This window comes from Strix uralensis, chromosome 10 (genome assembly GCF_047716275.1).
Source record: "Strix uralensis isolate ZFMK-TIS-50842 chromosome 10, bStrUra1, whole genome shotgun sequence".
Lineage (NCBI taxonomy): Eukaryota > Metazoa > Chordata > Aves > Strigiformes > Strigidae > Strix > Strix uralensis.
Genome location: NC_133981.1, coordinates 18596374 through 18622575, shown reverse-complemented (window position 1 = coordinate 18622575; position 26202 = coordinate 18596374). Strand labels below are relative to the sequence as shown.

General features: G+C 41.7%; 2 protein-coding genes across 3 annotated transcripts in view; both read left to right on the top strand.

The window, feature by feature from the left end:
- Nucleotides 1–7703, top strand: part of SFMBT1 (Scm like with four mbt domains 1) — an 80949-nt gene extending 73246 nt beyond the window's left edge. Inside the window, exons 18-22 of the mRNA XM_074879522.1 lie at nucleotides 60–238; nucleotides 426–461; nucleotides 570–671; nucleotides 1177–1305; nucleotides 2167–7703. Coding sequence (XP_074735623.1) covers nucleotides 60–238; nucleotides 426–461; nucleotides 570–671; nucleotides 1177–1305; nucleotides 2167–2307 — 587 coding nt within the window. The 3' untranslated portion in view covers nucleotides 2308–7703. The remainder of the gene's footprint in view (nucleotides 1–59; nucleotides 239–425; nucleotides 462–569; nucleotides 672–1176; nucleotides 1306–2166) is intronic.
- A 2314-nt stretch (nucleotides 7704–10017) lies between these two features.
- Nucleotides 10018–26202, top strand: part of STIMATE (STIM activating enhancer) — a 37845-nt gene continuing 21660 nt past the window's right edge. For both annotated transcript variants that reach the window (XM_074879520.1, XM_074879519.1), the window contains exon 1: nucleotides 10018–10240. In XM_074879520.1, coding sequence (XP_074735621.1) covers nucleotides 10066–10240 — 175 coding nt within the window. In that variant the 5' untranslated portion in view covers nucleotides 10018–10065. The remainder of the gene's footprint in view (nucleotides 10241–26202) is intronic.

Sequence of the window (26202 nt, the reverse complement as noted above, 5' to 3'; positions counted from 1 at the left end):
CTAAGTAGTGACACTGAAGGTGCATTTCAACATGGTGCTCCTTTCTTCTGTCCTGGTAGCACACTATTATGGAAAGCGGAAAAACAAGCGGATAGGTAGGCCTCCGGGTGGCCACAGTAACCTGGAAGTAGCCATGAAGAAACCAAATAAAAGACGGAAGAGGCGAAAACATTTTTTTGTTCATAAGAAAAAACGTTCTTCTACTTCAGTGGATAACACTCCAGCTGGATCTCCCCAGGTATGAGACTGCCAACAACTTTAAGAGATGCGGTATGTGATTTTTGACCAGCTACATTTGAAACAACAAACTGTTAGTTCCCTGTAACCTCAGGTTACAGCTGACAAATGGGTGGCAATTGTAGCTTTTGTCCTAAACTTCACATTTTTTTTATTTCATCACTTTTTTTTTTTCCCTACCTCTTCAGGGCAGTGGAGGAGAAGAGGATGATGACCAGGATGAGGTAGATGAAGAATCTCTGACTGAGGATAGTACCTCAGAGCACCAAGACGAATTGCTTGAGGAATCAGAGGTATCAGAGAAGAAATCTCTGTCATCTTCTCCTACACAGAGTGAACTGTCTCATTCCCTGGCTCAGGACCGAGACAAGCGGAAGAGGAAGCTCAGGACCTTTTCCTTTTCTGATGATGAAAATAAACCTCCTTCACCAAAGGTAACTTCGAATGTAGATTTCTGTTCTAGCTTGCTTACTGTTGGGCAAGCACAAATATCTTGGGAGTATTAACCATCGTATATGTGTTTTCATAAAATGCTCTGGTTACCATTGTGAAGATACTACAGAATAATTAAAAATCATGATTTTTATTGCAGTCATATTACAGGACTGTAATAAAGACTAAACAGAAAGCTGTAGACAGAACAGTGAGCTTTCCATTTCCCAGCTGTTAGCACTCCTCTTGGTTCAGCCAGAGCAGTGATGTGGTGTTCACCAAATTGTGGTTTTAGATCCCTGCTTACTGTCTCTAAAAATGTTATAGCCTCCGCCCTCAGCACAGTGCTGTTCTGCACATCTCTGCTAACCAAGAAACCTCTACAATTTGAGCTCTCATTAGAGCTTTATTTGGCAGCTGTATGAGCATGGGGGAGTAGAGGGGAGCATTGGTCCATTGCATATGTAATATTTTGGGAATTCTTTTTGTGCTGGGTGGCTTGTCTAGGACATAAAGATGGAAGTTGCTGAAAAGCTGCAGCTGGACAGTAACCCTCTGGAATGGAGTGTGGCTGACGTTGTACGATTCCTCAAATCCACTGACTGTGCACCACTGGCGAGAATTTTCCTTGATCAGGTATCTTTTTCGGTCTTAAAATGTTGAATCTGTCAATTTGCTCCTTGTCCTTGAATCACAAAAAGAAGCTAGTTTAAATTTCATAATAGGGTTTTGAGGAAACAAGCGCGTGCGCAACCTGTAGTTTGGGAGAGGAGACTTAAGGGAATGACCAGAATTTTTCATGTTTCTTAGTAGTGGTGGAGTGTGTTTTGGTCTGTGAAACATCTGAATCCCAAAACTATAGAGAAGGCCTACAACTAAGCACCATGAAGGCAGGAGCCTGTTTTCTAGGAGATAGTTTTTCCACTTGTGTTGACTTTTCCAAATTATAAATATTTTCTATTTTGCAGACTAACTGCAGGTGTTGTACAGCTGCACAGCAAGTGAATGTTTTTGTGTTAAAGTACAACAACTAGAGTACAAGCATGAGTCAGGTTAACATTGTACTTGCATCTTGGTTAAAATTTGCCATAAAAAACCCCATAAAAATACCATCTATCAAAACTGTAGTACTAGAACGAATGATGAGTATGGTTTGTGTTAGATGTTCCAGAAGATGTACTTTTTCTTTTAGAATCTATGTTTCTATAGAGGTTAGGTAAAACGACTTTCTGCATGAAATTCCCTTGGTTTCTGTTGTTATGTTGATTTTTTACAATAGCATCTCATGAGATTCTGTCCCTTAGCCAGTGAATTTGAGCTGACATTTTAAGAAAGGAGTTAGTTTGTTGTGAGAAAAATTTTTAAGCTTCCTGGAGTAGCATGAAAGAAACATCTAATTCACATATGGCCATGAATCTGAAATTACAGCAAGTCAAAGCTGAAGGAGCAGGGAAAATAAAAATGCAAAGTCACTATGGAGTTTTTGTCTTCTGACAGGAAATCGATGGCCAGGCACTGCTGCTGCTGACCCTGCCCACCGTTCAGGAGTGTATGGACTTGAAGCTTGGGCCAGCGATTAAACTTTGCCATCACATTGAGAGGGTCAAACTTGCCTTTTACCAGCAGTTTGCTAACTGAGGAGCAGTCAAGTTGAAGTGGACCTTTGAAGCACAACTACAAAAACATGCTCCCTTCTCTCTAGCAAGGAAAGCCAAATGAAGTTAAACTGAGGTCCTGGTGACCTAAAAGCATCTGTCAGCCTCAGTTTTTCACTTTGACAAGGGGAATACAACATCTGGAGCAAAATGCCAATGCAAACACAGGGGCTACTCTACCAGCTGCCAGCTCGGGAACACAATAGTCTCTTGCTCTATGGTTCCCTTTTTTTTAATGTATTTTTTAATGATTACAGAAAAGTCTCCTCTGGTGGGAAATGACATTTCAATAGTTCTGTTGGCACAGAACTTTAAAAGGAGAAACAGATCCTGTTTACGTTAGCATGTAGGCTGCCAGAAATAACCTTTCTCTGTTCCTGATGATTCACAGAATCCCCTTCCTTCCCTGTGGACGAACACTTGTTTTACCACAGCACTGGCTTTGGAATGTGCTCTTTGCACATTCGTGTGTCAATGTTAGGAGTTTTTTAATGAATTTGTTCATTGTTAGGACAACGAAGTGGCCACAGGGTTCTGAATGTACAGTATAGCAAGAGTGTGGTTCCTTTTGGGTTTTTTTTTTGGTTTTTTGGTCTTCTGTTTTGTTGTTGTTGGGTTCTTGTTTTGTTTTGTTTTTACTACCTCTGTAGCCTGAACAGTAGAAGTGATGAACTTAAAAAGGGAGGGAACTACTTCTGGACAAATTGTCTGTAGCTGCACAGCAGTCTCTCTTCTGTAGGCATGTCAGGAGTACAAACCAATATCAGCATACAGAGCTTCTGTTCCAAAGCTTTAGCTGAAACCTGTGTAGACTTAACCTGGATGTCACCTTTTTCTCAGATGTCAGAAAACGTAATTATTTTGCACTTCTCTTACAGATGGGCTGTAGGAAAAAAGGAAAGAGAAAGTGCCTCTGCATTTTCTATATTTTGGTTGTCAGATAATTTTTTTTTCCCAATCGTGTGAAGTTATTTCCTTTTTCTTATAGCAAACAGTTGGGCCATGTACACAGAGCCTGTCAGCAGACTTTTGCTTTGCTACCTGAACATCTTTTTAGAGAATACACTAAGGAAACTGCTATCAATAGAGGACTGCAACTTAGCTCTGCCAGTGTTTGCATACTGGAAACTATCTTATGAGCATGACTTTGTATTTTTAACTATTTACAGCTGCTCAGGATCAGACTTGGTGAAAATGTGGGAGGTTGGGAAGGAGTTTGTGTGCTTTTTTTAGAGAAGAGGACCAGAGGGACATCTAATTCCATTCGTAGACCACAGTAGGATGAACTGCTGATTTTAATTTTCCAGGGTAATAAAACCCAATCAGCCACTTGCTGTAGACCTGTGCTTTACACTTTAAGTAACAGGGCTTACATTACTTTTCATTAAAGTTGTGGGGAAACTTGCATCAGGCTCAAGATCTGCATCAAATAAGCATTAGGTTTCAGGTGGCTTGCATTCATTCACTCTGCCTGTTCTCAGAGTATTTGGAGGAGCACAGGCAGGAGCTTTATGGGTGCAGTCCTGGGCCTTTATCTCCTGTTCAGATATATTTTTGCAGAAAGCCCCTGGTACACTAAGGTGTTTGAGGTAGGAAGGTTCTTACTGCAGGAATTTGTTTAGGAAAGACGCATTTACTGGTTTCTGATACACTGGTTACTCTGGTCAAATGGATTGATTCAAGCATCTCTTCAGCCTGATGTGGTCCATTATTCTGATGCTGTGAGCTGTAGGATTCAGCGAGGAGGTAGTCTGTAAACTAAGAGCCGAGTTTGCACAGTCTGTGTCTGTATCTGCCACATAGGTGTTGAGGGGGAACTACCTCCAATGAAAAATTTTTAGAGTAAGCAAAACTAAATAACTGGGGTTTATTTCTTTTGCCCCTTAGAACAACTGCCTAGTCAAGGTGGAACTATTTACAAAAGTGCTAAAATCAGATATTTTTTTTCCATTCCAAAACTGAAATGTAAATGTCAGACAGACTGTTTACTAGCTGAGTATTCTTGAGGGAGGGAGGGCAGTGTGTAGCTAGGACACTTTTTTTCTCCCAAGTTGTAAGAAGAGTCTGAAAACATAATTAAATTGAAATCAAAATGACCCTTCTTTCTCACACCAGACATGTGGCCAATAAATGGCCATTTTGCTTCTTCATATTGTGCTTAGGTCATCTGCCTGTACTCCATTCCCTTAGGACAAGCTCAGTGATAAGCCATTAGGCCTGAGAAAAATTTTGAAAAAAACGCTGCCTTGCTATCAGCGTCTTGTCTTGAGAAATTTGACCAGCAGAGAACTTCTGGGCTGGAAGATGATGCTTTTGGATCATATTTGTCATTCTTCAGGGTTTCCAGAATTCAATATATTGCACTGATGTCCAGCAGAATTGACCTGCATACCAAGAGATGTTGCTTCCACCTTCCCCATGGACAGATAGATGTCTTTTTAAGTAGTTGTCAGGAGAGAACAGAGCTTAAAGGGTAATTTAGTGAACCTGTTAACATGGTGCCTAGGGTTTTAAATACAAATGTCATACTTCTTTTTCTCAGTAAATAAAGCAGTCAGCAGTTTCAGAGGTTAGTGGGATACTTACTGGTCACCTTTGGCATGTTTTATAGGCTGGATTTTTCTGCCTTGTTTTGGGAGGCACTGACAGTCTGGTCCCAATGGGATCTATTTTTGTTGAGATTTTCAAAAGGGATGTTTTCATTATTTGTGAAATGTTTTTATGCTGCACACGGGTACTGTACACTCTGTTTCCTGGAAAAAATGCACTCTTTTATTGCTGGATTTAAAAGGGATAATTGGGGCTTTATCTTGATGGATGGTTTTCTACTTGACTCTGTTTCAAGTTCCTCTTTCTCTATGCGTGGCAGATGACACAACTGCACTTATATTTGTTCACCCTACTCCAACATGACTTGAAATCAGCTCACGCACTGCTTTAGTTGCTCTGTTTCTTCAAAACTGGATTTTGTGTAGCTGATGATGGCTGAATCCTGGCTTTGGGTGATACTGATGTTTCACCAGCAGGAGTTGCTGGGACTGCAGTAATTCAGGTTTCAGGGATTTGTGCTGTCCTCTACCACATCATTCACCATAAGATACAACAAAGCTGGAGTCCAGGAGAAAGGCAGTGATGTCTTGCAGATGTCTTCAGTACAAGAAAATGAGCCGTCCACTGGGCCTCGTGTACTGTGGATGTGGATGGTAAAAGGCAATTACCCTTGACTGACCCACTGAGGGTTTGTATTCTTGCTTATTGTCATAGGCATTGTAGTCTTGGTTTTGCATATCATAGCTTTAGAAACCTGGTGGTACCTCCATATGGCACTTGTACTCTGTGCTAAGCTTAGCCATGTTAGGCAGAAAGATTTTGTTGAGTCACTGTAGTGTGCTTTCTGCACCGACACAAGGATTCCATAACAAAAGTATTTGACCTCCAAAAATGTCATGGAAGGTTAATGTGGTAGAATTATCCCCCACAAAGCATGAGCAGCTTGCAGTCCATCCTAAACAGAAAGCAATCCTTCCAGAAGTGAAGAGGTACAGCACTGATCTTGGTGAATGAAGACTACTTTTTTCTAATGTTAAACATTTCTGAAAGTTGCTCTTTGAGGAATGAAATAAAAGGCAGATTCATTTGTGTGTTGTATAGAACTCCAGCAGCGTTTGCAGTCTCTCCTGGGATTAATGGAAACAGTACATACAGAGTTCAGGAGTGGTTGTTAAGATTACTTTCTCTTGTCACAACTTTCAGCAGTATTTTGTTGTTGCTTTAGGATTTGCTAGTGTTTGTTCTCAATTCCAATGATGCTTTAAAGGAGGGAAGGAGTATTTAGCTGCTAAGTCCGCGGAAGTGTAAATATATTTACAGTTGATTGGACTGAGCACTCCATTCTTCTGTATAAAGTACAAAGACTTGGTACGTTGTTAGCAAAAAGCAAAGTGGCTTGCAAGATTTTTGAATGTAATGGAATAGGCTTCAAAACTATCAAGCTCAAATTGGAGACTGGATACCTTTGGACCAAATCTGTTGTTAGAGGAGAAGTTACTAGATGAAGTAGCCTTACCAGAAAGCCAAAAATACAATGATCCTATACAAAGCTACTCCTTAACCAGTCCTGTCACATAGTGGCAGACTGGTTACTGCCTACTGTGAGCTCAAATTACCTAAAAGTAACTAAGCACAAAGACTCCTCTGTCAGGAGACTTCAAATGTTGGCTGAAGGCTCCATTTTAAAGGGATTGTGTGCTGAACCCCCATTTCAGAGTGCTGCCGACCTTCCCCAAACATGCATGTAGCCTTGTTTTCAAAGGCAGCCTTTTGGGTGAAGGATTAGAGTGGGACTTGGGAACACCAGATACAACAAGCCTCTTTTATTGTTATGTGTTTTTCTAAAAAAAAAAAATAATAATCTGTATGAAATACAGCAAAAATGAGTAGGTTAGTGACACTTTGTCTCCATGGTCATTTCTAGCTTCCTCAACGTCACATCTGTTGTTCTGAAATGCACCAGTAAATGGACTTTTTGATGAGAAGACAAAGTTACTCTGTTAGGTGCAAAGCCAGCAGTGTTTGGCTCAGCTTTAAGCCATGGAAGCGAGCAGGTCTTGCGCTGACAAAATTCAGAGGCAGTAGGTCTAACTGACTTAGCACAAACATGGGCACAGAGCCTGTGGAAGTCCTCTAGCCTTGCACAGTTCAAGAGGAACGGGCCTTCTGCTTGAGACACGGGGACAGCTCACTCAAGTTGCATGAATGAACAGTGAGGTCCGGGCACAAATGAATTCTTGCCCACTGAAAGCTGTTGAGCACCACTTTCCAAGAAACCTCGTGGAAAAAAAAATTCTGGAGGTGTCATGTTTCTCCTCTCCTCTTTCATTTATTTTTTTTTTAATTTCTGTTTAAAATAAATTTTAAATAATCTTTGTAGACAATCAGAGGTCTTCTAGGAGACTCTACCCTAAAGGGTACCAGCCCTCCACCCGTGGGCCTCTTTCTTATACTAACTCATTGGAACTGATGCACTTTTCCTGTATTTTGCCTTTTTTAATTAGCTGCTTGTTCTTAAACAAAAGATTTAAATGCGTATTGTGTTGTGTCCCTTCTGCTTGTTGTTTTATCTTTCTTTAACTTTTAAAAATATATATATATATGCAGTGAGACTGAAGTACTACATGGAAGAGAAACATGCACAAAAAAATATGCCTATTAAGTCCCACCATTGTTTGAGCAGGTGTAACAATTTAATCAGAGGATTTTTTAAAAAATATTTTGGATGGATATTTTGCTTGTTTTGTCTGTAAATAGTGTACATAAGTTTGTGGTATATGACAGTTTTAAGTGGTTGTAAGAAAATTAAAAAAGATACTTAAACTGTTACTGATGACTTTAGTGTTAATATAACGATCAATACTGCTGCTTACCATGAGCAATTTTCCATCTTACAGAAGTGTGGGGAAAACTGTATATCATGTTCCATTACTTGCATAAAAGGTAAATGCAGACCATGTAAATACCACTTGCACAGGCTTCATGTTAAGAGCTCGACTGGGTTGTATACAGTTCCCTCAAATGCAGGAGTCCTATTTATCTAAGCTGCCTTCTAAGATAACAGATTTTGTTTCACAGGATGCTGAAGCTAATATACAGGAGCTGAGGACAGAAACTACCAATCAGGGTAATCTTCTTTTATTGCTTTCTTTGAACATAAGGAGCTGCTTGGTATGATCTGAAGCAAACCTTGCAGATGATGCTGCTCCTTCTGGCTGGTTTGTAAAGGTTTACACTATCCCAGTGAGTCGAAATTTTTAAAAAGAGCTGCTTTGCTTTCTTTATATAACATGAGGGTCCACAGGATGTTTCAGAAACGGGTCAGCCCTGTAAAGTTCTTGTTTCCTTACTTGGCATTCCAACAGATTGTACTCGTGTGCTCCTTGGCACTTGTTTCTTGGCTGCATTTCGGCTGTCTTGAACTGATTTTATACTGGGTGCAGAAAATACATAGGAGTGGGATGAAACTGATTTGCTTAATGCTGTCTTTAAACATCTATAAATATATAGGATTTAATGTAAACCTTTTACTTGCCTTCACAGAGCACTGTCTACTTGAAAGAAGTCTGAAGGCTTGTGAATAGCACATACCAGGCAGCAGTGTCCTGTCTGGTACAGGTTTCAGAAGGGCTTATAGGAGCCATGAGGAGCTGAAAACCCTTGCAGAGCTATTTTTGAGGAATGACCTATTTTAAAGCATGGAATATGGAGTAACTCAAGGCATAAGCCCTTCAAGTTGTATTTCCAGATTCATGTCTGAAACATAAATTTTGTGTGTAAAAAAGCATTAGGTCAGTCCTTAACCAGTCTAAGTGTCCACGTCAGGTATGTGTGGGGAACGTCTGATGTTCAGCATCAACTCTGAAAGCTTAAAAACCGCTCCTGAGCCAGAGGTAAATAGGGTCAGGTCCACGCTTGATGGCTGTGGTCCCTGCATGCAAGGGGGAGAACAAGCAACCTGCTTTGGTCCTTTTAGGTAACTATTTGCATTCCTGAACTCTTGCTTTTGATGCAGCTCAAAGCAGAGGAGCGTCGATGCGGTGTGCAGAGGCACTGGACGGTGCATTTTGGCTGTGTGGTCTGTAAGTCAGAGAATTGAGAGCGTTTCTTTTTCTAGCTGCAACTTCCAGACATTTATGGCACAGCTTAAATATCAGAGAATTCACTGCTCTGTGCCAATACCGTTTGGCATCGCTTGCCAGGAAAGACAGTCACGTAGGTGGATTTGTGAGATAGATGCAACAAATGTCATTATTTGAACAACTATTGCTTCATGTGCTCTGCTTAGTTTTCTGATAGACTTAAACATGTTGTATTTTCTGGGTCATACTTAAAAGTGAATTCATATTTAGACAGGGGTTTAAATTATTTGGAGAAACAGCGTAAGAAAAAACTACAGTGCAATACTTGAGCGCAGTTCTCTTGTGATTAAGGGGGTATGGCTGAGGGGGTCGGTCAGACTCACTGGTCACAGGTACATCATTTTCTAAACAAAAGTGCCAACATGTTGTGTTTCATCCATTGTGCCGTTGGTTGCCCTTTTTAAAGGAAAAAAAAAAAAAAAATGTTGCTAAAGAATCCAGATCGTAATTTTTTCTTTCTAGTGTGATGTCAAACTTCCCTGAGCTGTAGCGGCTGGGTAAGCAAAACCTCGCGTGGGTCCAGTTCCGAGCCAGGGTTTCGTCTGGTGGGGCTACGGGTGCGGTTTAGCAATGCGCGTGGGTGCGGGGGCCGGACAGTGTTTTGCGGCCGCTCAGACGCCGGTGAACGGAGCCCCGGCGCGCTGGGAGCTGCCTGGCGGGCTGCCGGCTCGGCTCGGCTTGGCCCGGCCCGGCCCGCAGCCGGGGGAGCGTGGGGGCCGCACCGACTCCGCGCTCTCGCCCCTCAGCGGTGGCGGGGGGCGCCGGTATCCGGTCTGGGGGCTGTGTGGGCTTTCCCCTGCGGGGCAGGCGGCGGGGGGAACCCGCCGGAGACCTCCCGCCGGTCCGTCCGTCCCCGGCCCATGCCGGCCCGCGCTGGGGGCGGGAGGCTCCGGGGCTGGGCCAATGGGAGAGCGGCGCGGCCGGTGACGCGGCGGGGCGGGCGGCTCGGCGCAGGAAGCGGGGCGGGGGGCGCGGCTTCGCCCGCCGGTCGCGACGTCGCCGCCGCCGCCGCCATGCGCCGCTGAGGCGGGCGCTGGCCGGGCCTCGCCATGGGGGCGCCGCCGCTCAACGGCAGCCTCGGCCTCACCGACAGCCCCCCGCAGCCGGGCGGGGGGGCGGCGGCGGGGCCGGGAGACCGCGGCTGCGAGAACGGGGCCCTCATGGACAGCTTCGGCATCTTCCTGCAGGGGCTCCTGGGCGTCGTGGCCTTCAGCACCCTCATGCGTGAGTGGCGGCGGCGGGGGCGGGCCGCGGCCTCCGGGCCTCGCGGGCTCTGCGCGGCCTGGCAGTGCCGGCCCGCGGCCGGACGGGTCCCTCCCTCCATCCTCGGCGGGGCTCGGGCTTGGTTAAGGGTGCCGCAACCTCGCTGCTGTGTCCCGAGGCCGTCCCGGGGGAAGCGCCGTGCTGCCCCGGGCTCCCGGCCGAGCCGGGCCGCGGAAGGGCCGCGGGGAAGTGCGGCCGCGGCCGGAGCTTTGTTGGTGCCCGGTGAGCTGGAGCGGGGCCGTGAGGTGAGGCGGCGGGACGCGGCCCGGCAGCCCGGGGGGGCCGGTCCCTGTGCACCCGCGGGGCTGGAGCGGGGCCTTAGCGCCAGCCGAGTCGCCTGGGCTGGCGGGTTCGGGAGGCAGGCGGCTGGGACGAGCAGCGTTGTTTCGGAGAGACGCTGCTCCGAGTACTTCAAGCAGATGCGCTTAAGTGTACCTTGTCATGTCGTCAACAGCGAAGACAGACACACTTGTTTAAATCGCAACACGGTACGCTGCGCTTGCTTAGAGCCTCTGCTGTACCTCCGAGCAGCTGGTGAGCTCCTGTGGCTGTTTACCTCAGCTCAGCTGATGAGCAGTAACTTGTCACGCTCCTCATTTGAGTTTGGTGGAAAGGCTGGAGGCTTTAGTGACTCCAGTCCTGCCTGCTCTGAGGGTACAACAATGTGGAACAGTTCTGGTAGATTTTTCTCTCTATCCCATACTATAGTTAGTGTATCTTCAGCTGAGGAGTGAAAAACAAGCCCAGTGCCGTTATTCAGCTGACCATAAAGTTGCTGTTAACAAAATGTGGGGAAGGGAAAAGGGAACATCAGCTACAAGTATTCTACGGTTTGATCTAAAGACCAAGATCCTGTTTACAGTAGAGTTGAACTGATAACCTTTCATGGTAGCGTCATACAATTATGGTTAAGTCAAAAATTTGCTAACACACTATATTTGCATACTTTAGCGTTTCGGTCATGGTTAGCAATTGCATTGCTCTTATAAAAGCTATGCATGTAGCAGTTGTCATTGTGTTACTGAATGACAACAGTAGTCACTGGTGTGACATTTGGTCAGCCAGAGCATCCTCATAATTAGGAGTTTTAGCAGTTTCCAAACATAAGTACCTCATAATGTTTTTGGAATTAAGAGATACAAATAGATAATTCTTATGGATTGTATATCAAAAGATGAAGAACTACATGTTATTTGTCAGGATAGTATCTTTCTTCTGGAAATGGTATCACTTTATGCATGTTACAGTAGTACTGGAATACACAGTGAAAATAAGAATGAATACAAAAAGTATGTACTAGGAAAACTGAAAGCCTCATTGTTAGCTGCACTTCCTAACTTCAGTCTGGTTAGATATTTTTAAACCACGAACTATTAGCAGGAGATTGTCAATGAAGCGCTTACAGTTGTAAGACAGGAGTGAAAGGAAGGTGGCCTTGCAGTGGTACTGGTGAGAAAAGGAATCTGTTTCCAAAGGAGATCAGAGAAAAAAAGTTGCAATTTGTCACGCTTAAAAGTGCTTACATTTAAAAAGAGAAGGATAGTTACGTTTGTCCCAGTTTTGACAGCCGTGTTCTCTTCCACTTTATTGTGGGCCTCTGCCCTAGCAGGAGGAGAAGCTGCCCTGCAGTGGGGACTAGTTACACTGGTAAAAGAGCAGTTTTCTCTCAGCTGTGCTGTGATGGAAAGGATGGCTCTGTTCTTCTGCTAGTTTTGCTGAATGTTTCTATCCTTTTAATATTATATGCAAAACATCTGTTATGTTGTTCTAAAACCTTTAAAAGTTGCCCTGATAAGTAGGACTTTTTGTGATCCACGTGACAGATCTGATGCGACAGAGACGCAGGAACTTGTGGCTGAGAACAGGAGGGAGAGCGTGACCTCTCCTCAGCAGTTGCCTTGGCACCTACACAGTTGTTCCTGTCCCTGAGCTGCTGTGGCAGAAGGCATGACAACTTCTGGAGCTGGATCACAGAACTGATAGAGCAAGAAAAGTAAACAGGTAGAGGTGGTTATTTTTAAGCTGGAGTATTTCCGTGCTCTGGTCCTCTACCTGTCCAGCACAACAGGGGGAGTGCTGAGTGAGGAACAAGTGGCTGTAGGCAGGGACTGCTTGAGGAGCAGCACCGCTGTCCGGTCAGAGGTGGGCCTCCCTTTTGAACAGCATTAATTCTCTCTCTGCAGCTGTGTCGCTGCTCCAACTGTCCTCCATAAAAAGTCAGAGAACTGAAGGTCCACGACTGTTAAATTTAACTTATAAAGGGCAAGTGACTTGCCTTTTTTTTTTTTTTTGTGGAAAGGGAACCCTAGAAGGAGATACTCTAATACTTTGGTTGTGATTAATGGTGCAGTACCCTCTGTAGAAAAAGAAATTAAAGTAATGGCAGCAGAGATACACTGTACAATTGATCTTTATGCACAGAGGCTGGTTTTCCTTTGAAAAATACTTGATTTGACATGTAAGGAATAAGAATTTTTGGTAAGTGGCTAAATCAAAGGCTGACCCAGACTTGCCCTTGTCTAGATAAATCTTACTATGCTTGCATTCAGTGGAACAAAGAAAATTTTTTTAGTTTTTTTCTGGTTGTAGTAACTAGCTGTAAGAGAAGGAGGACCTTTTCTGTGGCTCATTAGTAGATGTTCATCTTCAAATGACTGAAGGATTATTGTTAAAGCAAAACTGTTTAAGATCTGGCACTGCGGTTTGCCGTCTTCTCGTGTGTACAATTATCCAGTTGCTGTACAGTTATGCTATCAACTGACCTGCTAATGACAGTGGTTAAACTTCATCTTTTAAGGGCTAAAACACGGTTAAATGTCAAGTTTTTAATTTGTTGACGATGTGGTGACTCTCTGTCAGAGAGTCACTGATTGCTGCAACAATTTTCTAATACTTAAAGTATTTTCTAATCAAAGAAAGGTTTTTACCCTGATCATATTTTCAGCCTGTCTTGTGTGTCCTCAACTACTAATTTTGCATGACCAAGAAGTGATAGAGACAGAATTTCTCACTTTGACCTGATGAAATGATCATTTGAAATTAATCCTGAGGTTTCCTTTTCTTTGTAGCTGTTGCCTCTTTGTTTGGTTGCACAGGGAATGAAGAACAGTTTAACTTACACACTTACCTCACAGTAGTGTTTTAAAGGATTGACTTTGTTTTATTATCTTCAGATGCAAATATACAACCTGTTGTAAACCCCTGATCTTTTCCTCATGGAATATAATTTAGCCAGTTATTATCTATCCTGGGCTTATACAGGAGACTCCCTGACCCCTTAACCAAAGAGTAGAAGTTTGCATTTGTTTTTATTGTTGCAAGTCATTCAAGGTCCCTGAAATCCTATCCTGCTCTCTGTGTAAAGCGTGGTCCACAGATTAGAGAAGTGAGGTCCTCTTCTGTTGTCTGAATCACCGGTGAATATACTTAATACTATCATAGGAGCCCATCAGTGTGTTGTATTTAATCACTGTGAATTAATCTTTACTGCTCTGAGTTCAACTCTGTGCTGCAAGAGGCATGTTGAAACGGTTCCACCCAGACACTACAGATGTTCAAGTATGTCGAAAGCTGTACTGAAGTCAGGCGACTGACAGTCCTTTCGGATTCTGACTGCTAATTCTCAAGCCCGTTAGCGTCCTCTTTTTGAAGTTTGTTGCTTAATTTTGCTCTTGTCCTTCCTGCTTATGTATGCATTATTTTCCACTCTGGTTTATTTAAGCTAAAGCACTTCATAACAGGAAGTCTTAATGGGTTTCCCTTGATGGAAGAGATGTGTGTTTATGCTTCAGGTCAGTAAGCCAAAGATAATATTTCTTCAAAGTTTGCCATTATAATGCTTGTATCTTATTTCATGAGAATATTGATTTAAAATTACAGATTTGCTTCTTAGGTGTTTGGGTTTTTTGGTGCAATAGTTACGGTTTTTCATTACTGACACCGCAAAAACTGGCTTGAAATATTTTTGTGTAATATGATGTGTTTTGTCAGTAATCCCAAGCACCTTCTGAGCATTCTCTGGTTAGGCTTTTATTGGTAATGAATGATTAGAGGGTGGTGTTAGCACAGAATTCCCACATGTGTACAATGTAGGCATAGTTGTAAATAATACAGTTTTTATTAGCCATACTGCCAGAAAGGTATGGAGGGCAAAAACCCATTGCTAGTCCCTTTACCCTCTCTGACACAAACTTGAAAGTACTTCAGCTTGAATATGTAGTTTATTTACTAAACTCATCTGTTAGAAGATTGATACCTTGTCAGAATGTGGCTGTTTGTTTTGGGATACTTGGGAACAGCTAAAAAATTAGATATGAGCCATAGAGAGACCTGGACAGGCTGGAGCGATGGGCTAAGGCCAACTGTATGAGTTCAATAAGGCCAAATGCTGGGTGCTGCACTTGGGCCACAACAACCCCCAGCAGTGCTACAGGCTTGGGGAGGAGTGGCTGGAGAGCTGCCAGTCAGAGAGGGACCTGGGGGGGTTGATTGACAGCCAGCTGAACATGAGCCAGCAGTGTGCCCAGGTGGCCAAGAAGGCCAATGGCACCCTGACTTGCATCAGAAATAGCATGGCCAGCGGGGACAGGGAAGTGATCTTACCCCTCTACTCGGCACTGGTGAGGCCGCACCTCGATTACTGTGTTCAGTTTTGGGCCCCTCACTACAAAAAGGACATTGAATGACTCGAGCGTGTCCAGAGAAGGGCAACGAAGCTGGTGCAGGGTCTGGAGCACATGTCGTATGAGGAGCGGCTGAGGGAACTGGGGGGGTTTAGTCTGGAGAAGAGGAGGCTGAGGGGAGACCTCATCGCCCTCTACAACTACCTGAAAGGAGGGTGCAGAGAGCTGGGGATGAGCCTCTTTAACCAAGTAACAAGTGATAGGACAAGAGGTAACGGCCTCAAGTTGCGCCAGGGAAGGTTTAGGCTAGATATTAGGAAGTATTTCTTTCCAGAAGGGGTTGTTAGGTGTTGGAATGGGCTGCCCAGGGAGGTGGTGGAGTCCCCATCCCTGGAGGTGTTCCAGAGTTGGGTTGACAGAGCGCTGAGGGATCTGGTGTAGTTGGGATCTGTCAGTGCTAGGTTAATGGTTGGACTAGATGATCTTCAAGGTCCTTTCCAACCTAGATGATTCTGTGATTCTGTATTGATGATATTATTTCAATAGAAGATTCATTTGATCCTCTGCAGGTAGAAGGTTCATGTCTGTCTGTGGAGAATGTACATATATATATATGCATGCTGTAAAGGAGATCAGAGTATGTGGGACTGTTACTTTTTTATGGCTTTATTGCAGTTTGTCTCTCTACTCACACGAAGAAGGGTAAAAGCTTCTCTGTTAAACTCTGGACAGGTGCAGTGGATAAGTGGGTAGGTAGGCTTGCCATTGAGGGTCACAGCTAAAAAAAATATCTTTTATAAGATCTGTTTCTATTTTTTAAGGTCCTATCTGCTTACAGTGTCATAAAGGAAGTACCTTAAAAACTGCATACTTAAAGTCCCTTCGCTTTACAGTTTTACAGCACATTTTCCCACTTGATAAGCCAAGCAAGGAAAATTAATGTTTATTTGTATAATAAGCTATCTTAGCAAGTAGTTTAGCAGAATTCAGAATGCTTTAGCAAAAATACGCTTTTCAGAGGAATTATTTCATATTGTCAAAGTAAGGGAGTATTATTATGGGGAATAATGTTCTAGGGATCAGGGACTTGAGAAGAAATTAAGTCATTTTAGTGGCCTTTCAAAAAGAAAAAAGCTTAAAGAAAACTATTAGATACAAAAGAACTAAAGCATATGATTTTCAGTTGTTTTCCATAGCAATTTGCTTTCTGCTTGAGCAGATTTAAAAAATGAGAAAATGGCAGGGAGTTGGCTTTGATATCCCAACATCAGCAGTGAAATACAGGCTTCTGAGTAACAGTAACAAAGTTATTTGCCCTAGACCTTAAGAAACATGGCAGTTTCCTAAGGTGTAGGGCAGTGGCCTGCTAGCAAGGTGGTGTTTTATTAAGAAAGGCATTATTTAAAAAGACTTCTCTTGACTTGATAATATCCCATTCTTCTATGTACATATTCACTTGGAGTGACACAGTAATGTTGATGTGAATTCCTGAGGACCACCTTGGAGATGTTCTTTGGGCAACTGATTTTAAAACTTGTCTCATACTGAAGTTTTAAATCACAAATAGAATATTTCATATTCTTACGCACTGGATCACACTTTGTAGAATGCACCTTATTCTTTTTCCGGGAACTCTTCCCAAGTGCAGGTTCCTGGCGAATTGCCAGATATGTGCAGAACTTGCCTTGCGGTGTGTATTTGGGGTTACCTAGTATTAGGCGGTCTGAAACGACTTTAAGGACCACTGTCGGGTGTCACCGCAATGGGGATGAATCCCTCATGGGGTAACGGCAGCCTGGTAAGGTGTGCTATTGAACTACGCTAAAAAGCAAGATCGGGGGGGGGGGGGGGGGGGGGGGGGGGCGAACAAAAGGAGAATAAATTTTTAAAAAGGAGGAAATGGGGAAAGAAATCCAGAACATGGAAGCAGCAGGACTTTTCTATCAGAAAATAAGCGGGTGGCCGCGGGGTGCAGGCGAGCCCCTGGGGGGGACCCTGGACAGCTCCGCCGGGCCTCAGCCAGCCTGCCCTTGCCCGGGAGCACTGCCCTGGGCTTGGGCTCGGGCTTGGGTTTATAGTTAAGGGCTGCCTCTGTAAAGTAAATTATGTCCTTCCCTGACAGTCAGTCTGTGGGTTTGGCTGTGCAATCCCCTCCCATCTAGCCGGAGGGCAAGGAGGAAACAGGATGGGGTGATGGTAGTAGAAAGAAGGTGTCTTAGCCTCTTGCTCCTTCGGGCCCAATCCATGGTAATTAGTAATGACCAGTATCTGAGTGGGCTATATAGCATCTATTATTCTGCAGGTTAAGCGTCTGCTTGTGGCTGCAGGACTCAGAAAAGCCATGTGAGGTCACTTCGGTCACAGCCAAGTAAATTACACCTTAAAATGATCAAGTATGGTATATCCCCGGATGATGAGGTATCGCTTGCATCTATGTTACGTGGCAACTTCTTTTTTGTTTTAAATAAATCATCAGTCCTTTCAGTGTCTCCGACATCCTTATCTGTGTTTTGAGACAAAAGTAAGAGATGCATTACAAGCCGTAGCAGAAAAAAAAAAAATGCAACCATGTGTGTAAATTAGCCAATTAAATTCCTTTCTTTTACCATGCTAATATTGTAGTACTCTTAATGTATGAAATATCTAGTTGGGATAAATTCTGTCCATTACAAGCTCTCCAGAAAGACAACTCTTGCTGACAAATTTCATGTTGTACAAAAGCAAGTAATAATAGTGTTGGGAACTGTTCAGCTGATCCTTTAAGTGAAGCAAATAACCTGAAATGAATTTACGAATAAGAATTTTGGAATTGTTTTCTATTTTGAAAACAGAAGATCAATCTTGTTTTGTAATGTAGGTATGTGTCTTTGCATTTACTGACAATAGGAGAAATAGGCTTTCATAATGTTTAGTCCTGCTTAAACTACATTTCCTTGGTGTTTTGATTAAAACTGCTTGCAAGATGTCTGATTCTTTGTTGGGTATAGGTTGTAATAGCACTTTATTAGGTGGCTTAATGTCTTGATTGTGTCAGGTCATTAATATTTTAATGCCGCTAAATGCAGCAACTATTCTGGAAATGCCATGCTAGTAAAAGTTAAGGAGAAAAAAAAAAAATAAGGCACCAATTTAGACAAATAATCTGCAAGTTGCACTTTTCATTAAGTTGTCTGATGCCCTTCTTCGTCTTGTTGGCTCGGAACGTATTACATTTTTCTTATTACTCAGCTGATTGCTGGATATAATTGTACTCCAGATAAGATTGTTCAGAGTATAATTACGCATGTCATTCACATTATGAAATGTTTAGGATAAAGGATAAGTTATGTTGACATTTGTAAACTATTAAAATGATAAATTACCCAGAAACTCTGAAGCTGTGTTTAATTAGAACTAACTTCTGGACTGTTAGCTAGACTGTTGTTTAACTGTAAACTGCATAATGAATGTGTTCTTGATTAGTGTTTTATAATTAAATTTGTAAGGAGATGATTTGTACAAATACACAGTGTGCATTTTTGCGTTCTGCAGTGATATTAATTTCATGGTTAATGAAGTTTGCATTCTTAAACTGGTATTTAACAAGGTCTTATCTGTGTGGATTTTGTTGATGAAATGAAAAATCAGGTTGCTTTCTCATGCCTGTTGGTAGGAAATGGTTCGCATTCTCAGAGATTTCTTGATCACAGCCAAATGTATTCCCTACGAAACTTAGTATGTTAAATCTCACTGGCAGGCTGAACATAAGCTTGGAGCTTGCATGAGACTGCAGGTAGTGTGGTACAGGGATGAGGTTTTAGGATTTAATCAGGAATAATTGAATTTGTTCACACTGTTGCTCAAGATACTGAAGACCTGTTTTTCTACCACTGACCTTGAATCACACATTTTATATATATTTGTTGTCATAACCTTGTACATATGTTGTCATATGTAATGAATGTTGAGGATGAAAATATGCTAAAATGGATTCACAGTTCAGATTCCTCATAGCTCACATTCATGGTTTGGATTCATAGTTCCAGGTGCAAGTTAGTTCACAGACATGCTGAGCTAGAGAGTAGGGAAAAGGCATCCCAGGGAAGGTGCTAAACTTGTTTTTTTTCTATTGGTCATTATGTTTTTTTCTCTAGATGCCGCTTTTTTTTTTTTTTTTTTAATCGAATGTTTTTGTAATTTGAAATGTTTTGACTTCGGTCATCTTAACTTCTGTCACGTTTCTCTTCTTGTAGTGATTAATATGTATTGGCTCACCTGAGAGAAGAGGAACACAGTACTACGTTCCCTTGTTTTACCTGGTCGCAGGGCATTAAATAGAGCTCAGGACGACTTGGGAAGCAGCTGGCCTGTAAGCTGCAAGGTGCTTGGGACATGAAGATTTGTGACAAGAAGTGTATTTGTATACTACTTCTTTTTGAGAGGGCTCTGCATTGCTGTGCTCCACTGACACTGTTGAAAGAGATGGGCCAATGGAAGTAACTAGAAATTGTCAGTGAGAGATGAACTAGAGAGGAGTTCCTGAATTTTTAAGGGTATCAAATATAGGACTGACATAATTTTGGTAACTGGTAAAACTTAAGAAATCATTGTCCTGGGCTTAAATGCTCAGAACTTGGCCAAATACTGTTTTATAGGGTTCATCTTAGGAATTTTGGACAGGCTTGAATGAGTACTTACAGAAACAACCTTTGCTTGCTTTTTGTTGTTCCACTCTAGTTATTTTTTTCTGTTTGCCAAAAATACATATTTTTTTTTTCCCATGGAAGAAAAATGACTTTAAAATTACAAACAACTATTCAACAAGCTCACAATATGTGTCCTCTGTCTCTAATAATTTTTGAAGAGATTATGTTCTAAAACTTTAATTCCTTTTTAGAATAATTGCTTTTACTTTCTTACTTGTGCTGGAAAAGCTACTACGCAACATCTTCCAGTATGACTTTCTTGTTTTGAGGCAGGTAGTGTGACTAGCAGTGCAATGCATAGGGTTTTAATGCTTTCTTTGCAAGGTAATTGTAATGTTAGAAGATGAAGTAGTCTAACGAGCTTTGAAATCAAATGGGGAGGAAAAAAAACTCGCCCTCCTCCGTCTGATCTTAAAAACTTGATATTTCTTATGGCAGTATGTTTTTAGTGCTGGCGTTAGGTTTCGGTGTTGTGAAGCTTTTATGAAACTTAAATGTTAAGAAGTGTTAGGCTTTGTCATTAAAAAGAATGCTTGTGCATGTGGAAATTATTACGTGTTCTCATCTTGATTTCAGAAACTTAATTTATGCTGTGAATACCTAGTTATTAGATACATTGTATCGAAGAAGTCTGCATAATTGGTCACTGACTCTCCTTTCATGATATTTGATCAGGTGTGAAGAGAACGTATGAAAGTAGGTTGTGTATCTTTTGTTCTTTTTGAAACAGTTGGTGTTACGGAAAGTGTGTCTTGCAATTCAATGCTTTGATAGTTTCAGCAGCCTAGGAAGAATGAATCTGGTAAGCAAAGCTATTTAGACTTTAAATGAACTCTAAACATAGAGTGTACATATACCTTTGGCCTCCTTGATTTAATATATTCTTTATCATTTTCTACAAAGGGAAACACAGTTTTCCTTTTAGATTCTCTTTGTGTAGATCTGAACTTATGGTTTGGGTTTGCTTTCTGCGTTTAAAACTGCTACAGTTACTGGCTTAATATTTTAATGAATGATGAGTGAGTTTGTAGCTCTGCTTTGGCAGTCCTGCCAGTTCCCAAGAGCTGGTTTAAAACAACTGGCTTGAATGACTGCAAGTTCATTGATATCTGTTGTCATACTAATAACGTTCGGAAACCTTCATGTATTATTGAGTAATCTTGTGAATGCTGTATGTGAAAATGGTGTTGTGAATCATAAATTGCTGCTTAGTGCACATTAATATGGATTGATTCTGTTTGTTTTATACTAAATAATTCATGTTTCCCAAATGGTTCTTATTTTTAATAGCAAAAAAAAAATCCACTTGAACACAACAGGCTGTATTTTTCATCTCTCACTAGGTGTATGTATCGGATGGTAGGAACAGGCTGTCTGTTTTTCTAGCAACCTACCTTTTTCCTGGATCAGAGTATAAAAGCAGTTGCAAGAAGGCTGTGTATTAAACTTCTAAAGCCAGTCTTACAGGCACTTTTAGTAGTGGAGGCTTAGATTTGCTTTGCTTTAACTATCTCTTACCTGTTGAAGAAACAGAGTGGCATATGCTTCTGTCTCTGAAAGTCCTGGGAAACTGATTTATTGTGACCTTTCAAATAGACCACACCTTGACCCAACAGTGCTACGTATACTATAATGCAAATACAACAAATGCCTGTCTCTGAGATCAAATCTTGTCTTATAACTTTCATACTTGGATAAATATTTCCTAAGCTACTTGTGCTGTTTACATTAGACTTCTTAAAGCAGTTACTTGCAACCTTTGTTTTTAGTATTGTTCTAGCATTGACATGTCTTTCAGGAAGTAAAAATATTTTTGTTTACATAATGTGTATTTCATGCATTTTCTGACTTCTGAAGTGTTGCTCTCGCTGAGGAGATAGCAAATAGGTTAGCAAGTGAGAGCGAGAACTTGTGTCTAATTCTTTGTTAGTTTGGCTATTTTAAAAGCAAGCTTTACATTTCGAAAAGGAAAAAAGCTCAATTCCGATGGCTGCATGCTCTACTAAGACACATTTGTTTCCTTTATTGACAGCCAAGTTAATGCTTCTGTCAGAACCACACTGTCATGTGCTACCAGGATGCATGAGATCAGCCTTGGTGAAATTGTCTTAGACTGAGTTGTATGCAACAGGTAATACCACTTATTTGTGTCTCCCCCAGCCAATCTTACAAGCTAAGCATTTGGAAAATTTTTTTGAGCTTAAAATATGTATGTGTTAAGAATAAAAAGCTCACCAACCTCGTGTAATGCATTTGGCTGCTCTTCCTGAAGAAGCAATGTTGTCTGTTTTATTTCAAAACTCAGGTAGCAGGGGTTGGTTGATTTGTTTGTTTGTTTTCTGATAATACTTTTTTCTCTCCTCCCCTGCACTGTGAAGGGGAGCTTCACTTTGTGATAGCCATTCCTTAGCTGTCACAAAACCTTTGTAGGGACAAAATTTACAGGTAGGTTTTTAGCTGGGTGTGGAAGCAGGTAGGAAGTAAATGTTTTTAGAGGTAACTTCCAGTAACTTGAACTCTCTAGTGTTTATCCAGCGAGCATTGCTGCGCATTTGATAACTTCTGTGAAATCCAGTGTTAGCACATCATTTTCCGTTGTCTTATGTCATCTGTGTTGAGACAAAAGAGCCCTGGTCATGAGATAGCTGGGCTTGGCTGATGCTCGGCACTAGCGTATTTAACTTTGCAGTAAAACAAAGTCCCTTGTTCTCTGCTCTAACAAGAGTGCCAGTCAGACCCATTTAACTGTCGCAAAGTTTTTGCTGCCTAAAAACTGTAGCCACAACGTTATTCTAACTGTTGCCATTGGAACAAAGAGACTTGGATAAGATCTGCAGTTTTGCAGGTACCACATGGCTGTCCAGACACTGAATCATTAGTCTTATGATGTCCCTGAATAACTAACTAGCTGAGTCGTTAACCTTTGTGTCCAGCGTTTCTATAAAGTTTCTCCCTGGGTGACCATCTTTAATGGACAAGTTCTTAATTACACACGTATCTCTACAGAACCAGTGAGGCCAGGGACACAGTGGAATTAAGAGGTTGGGTACTTGCGTGGCTAATACTGTTCTCTGTCTTACAGAAGTTTTTAAAAATCCTTTTTGCAGGAGAGAAAAGCAGGTGAGCTCATGCACTTCATAGTATGTCAGTCTTTAACATCGACTCGAACAAAATTTTCCTTTGAGTGACTTATTCCGTAATTGTCTTCATCGTGAAGAAACCATGGTTCCTGGTATCCTTCTCCAGTACAGCTGTACCACTGGATGTAGCTGGAAATCAGTTGTTCCAATCCAGTATAATTTCTCCTTTAGTATAATTAGTGTCCAAGAGCGTTGGCAAGTCTAGGTCATTAAGCAAAAATACAGTGAAGGACTTTGGGGTTCTTGTGTAGGGAGATAAGCAGCAGGCTTTCAAGGTACCCTGTGTTTGAGTATCTCAGTTGTCATTAATGGGGCATAGGAAACCAAGGAAGAATTGCAGTTGGGCAAAAATTGAATTACCGAGAACACAGTGCATTTTCTTTTTTGCGTGGAAAAATGAGCCGCAAGCTGGTTCTTCTGGCCTTTTTTGCAGTCACATTTATTACCTCTCTTTAAACACACCCACCCTCCATGTTCCTGTTTTTCTTAAACTATGAATATAGGGAAATGCTGAGCTCTTAGGTGTCACAAAAGCTTTTGGCAGTCAAGTGATACGTGGTTTACACACTGGTATACCTTCTTGTAAGGCATTGTTTTAGCCCATTCTCATTAGGCATGTTGTTTCTTGAAAAGTTAATTTAAAAAAGGAAAATTCTGTTTTGAGGAAATCTGTAATTTCTTATTCCCTCTTTGCTGCTACCAAGAAAATAATGGGGAGGATAAAGTGAAACTGCAAGACAAGCCTCTTAAAAGCTTTGCTTTAGTGGGAAAGGATGGTAAGTTCAAATGTATGATAAAGATCACGAGTAATATAAAATTCACGTATAGTTGTTGTTCCATGGTGGTGTGAATTTTCAGGAATTATTAGTGTGCATGTGCTTATTCAAAACAGTCATGGTTCCCACTGTTGTGGGAAAAGTGTTGATATTAACAAGCAGAACAGTGTTTTTGACAGTCTTCCTAAATAAAACTTTAAAAAATTGAAATCTGGCCTGCATATGTAGTTGATTTGACAAGATTTTTACAGGGTTATAACTTGCAGGATCAAATTATGATGCATATGTTCTCCTGATAACCAAATGTTCTGAAAATAGTTCAGTTGCCTGAGAGTAGCCATATGAAATTCTGCATCTGACTCTGAGTTTGGATGCTAATGCTTGGTTTAACTCTTCAGATGTTGCTCCATACATTATTAGCAAAATAGTGTTCTACTGGAAACTTTAATACTTGTCTTGAATGTTGGAAATGATGTGAATTAATATCAAAGTAACCCCACAGATCACACAAGTCTTGCACTATGAGGGCTGTGTTGGAGGATCTATCTGGTTGCAACACCTTATTCAGGAAGCCCAGTAAAACCAACCTGCTGGAGGAGATTCAACACTCTCGTGATATAGCACTGTATGGAAGCTCAAACTGCAGCACACTTCTCACTGTTAAATTCTGTGCATACATACATATATACACGTGTGGGTGACTTTTAGCCATACTTTGGTAATTGGCTTGAATCTTGTCATATCACAGAAAGATGATTTTTAGACTCACAGATCAATTTTTGTTGAAAGGAACTCCAAATGTCACCTGTTCCCACCTCCTGCTCAGAGCAGGGCCAGTCTATGTTCCCTTGCTCAGAGCATTGTCCAGGTGAATTTTCAAGGTCTGTGAGACTGAAAGTCACTGCACCCTCTCTGGGAAACATGTTGCAGAGTTTAATTGCTCTCATTAGAAATTTTTTACTTCTATCATGCTGGAATTTCCATGGCTGCAACTTGTGGCTGTTTCCTTGTGCCCGTTGCCTGTGCACCTGCGAGAAGAGTCCGATTCTGTCCTTGCTGAAGCTGCCCACGCGCATGAGCAGGTTTGCATGTGGGGTGTGCAAATGTGACCTTATCCTTGCTAACCTTTCCTCCTTTTGGTTTTCTTCTTCTGTCTGACTAGCTCAGCTGTTGCTTTGCTAGGGTCTGATGACAGAAATGTGTAGGAAGCTTACACAGAATCACAGAATCATCAAGGTTGGAAAAGACCTTGAAGATCATCCAGTCCAACCATTAAACTAACATTAACAGTTCTCAACTCCACCATATCCCTCAGCGCTATGTCAACATGACTCTTAAACATCTCCAGGGATGGGGACTCCACCACTGCCCTGGGCAGCCCATTCCAGAAACAAAACATGCTTTGTCTGTGACCTATTTTTGAAAAAGTTTTGAGAAGCACTAGAAATACAAGTGAAATTCCCAATTCGCTCATCAGAAGAGCAGTGTTATTGTAGTACAGCTGCAGAGGACATCGAACACATTGAATATTCTTTAGCTTATTTTCCTTTTTTTTGAATTTCAAATTGATGAGCTAGAGAAATCTTCTTAAATCTTTACTGGAATCAGAAAGATTCTTACTGTGAACTGCCAGAACATGTGTCTGAGAAATGCAATAATACATGATACATAGAAACATTTCAAACGCTTGAGTTGGGCCAGTTTTGTGCTGCTACAAGAGCAGCCATCTGGAAACTTGGAGTTCTTGAATCCATATTGAAGTTACTTCACATCAGCAAAATACCTCCAGTGGGACTTTTTGAGGAGGTGAAGAAGGGAGAGAAAGAAGGGCTGAATTCCAAGTACAGATTCAAGTGTTGCTTTTCATATTGCCACTTCGGAGAGGCTTTACTTTATTTCTTGTCTCTGTTCTCATATATGGCCTTTATTCTTCCCTATGAGTCCTCAGTTTTGTGGAATACTGATTGCGAAACTCCTATGTTAAAGTAACTGTTAGAAACCCTTCCACAGTACTCTGGCATTAATTATTTCCAGAATTTCAATGAAATGGGAAGACAATTTAATGAACTTGAATTTTGCATTAGCAATACTCTGCCTTATATGCTTATCCATTATCTGTCCATCTGGCAGTGCACATGCTTGTTGGCAGAAATGCTTTTATTTCCTTTCCTGAAAAATTCTGGCATTGAATGTATAAACAAGCAGCACTTCTTTCTTCATTTGTAATTCAGCATGAAATTCTGAACATTATTAGTTAATTAATATTAAATGTGGTGAATTCTTGCTAGTGCGAGAATAACGCTCCGAATTGAAGCATATGGAGTGGTACCACCTCCTCACAGTGAGAAGTTGGCAGATTGAGATCCATCTGTCAGCAGACACATGCACCAGTGCATGTCTCTGAGTTTACGGTGAGGCAATGCAGACTGCCAAGAGAAACTGTGAGTGGGGCTGAGAGCATCTACAATCATGACATATTTTGAGGGAGGACAAATGGAAGATATTGCTTTCCTCTCCCCGATTTGATAGATGCTTAAAAAATTTACAGAATCTTTATTTGAAAAAATGCTGGCTTTTGGTTGCAAAATTAATTTATTAATAGCAAACATGCTATGGACCCTGAGCTTACCGGTGCGGTTATCTACAGGCTGTTGCTTTTTTGCTCACTTTACTTACTGGGAAGGCCCCAGCTGTCAACAG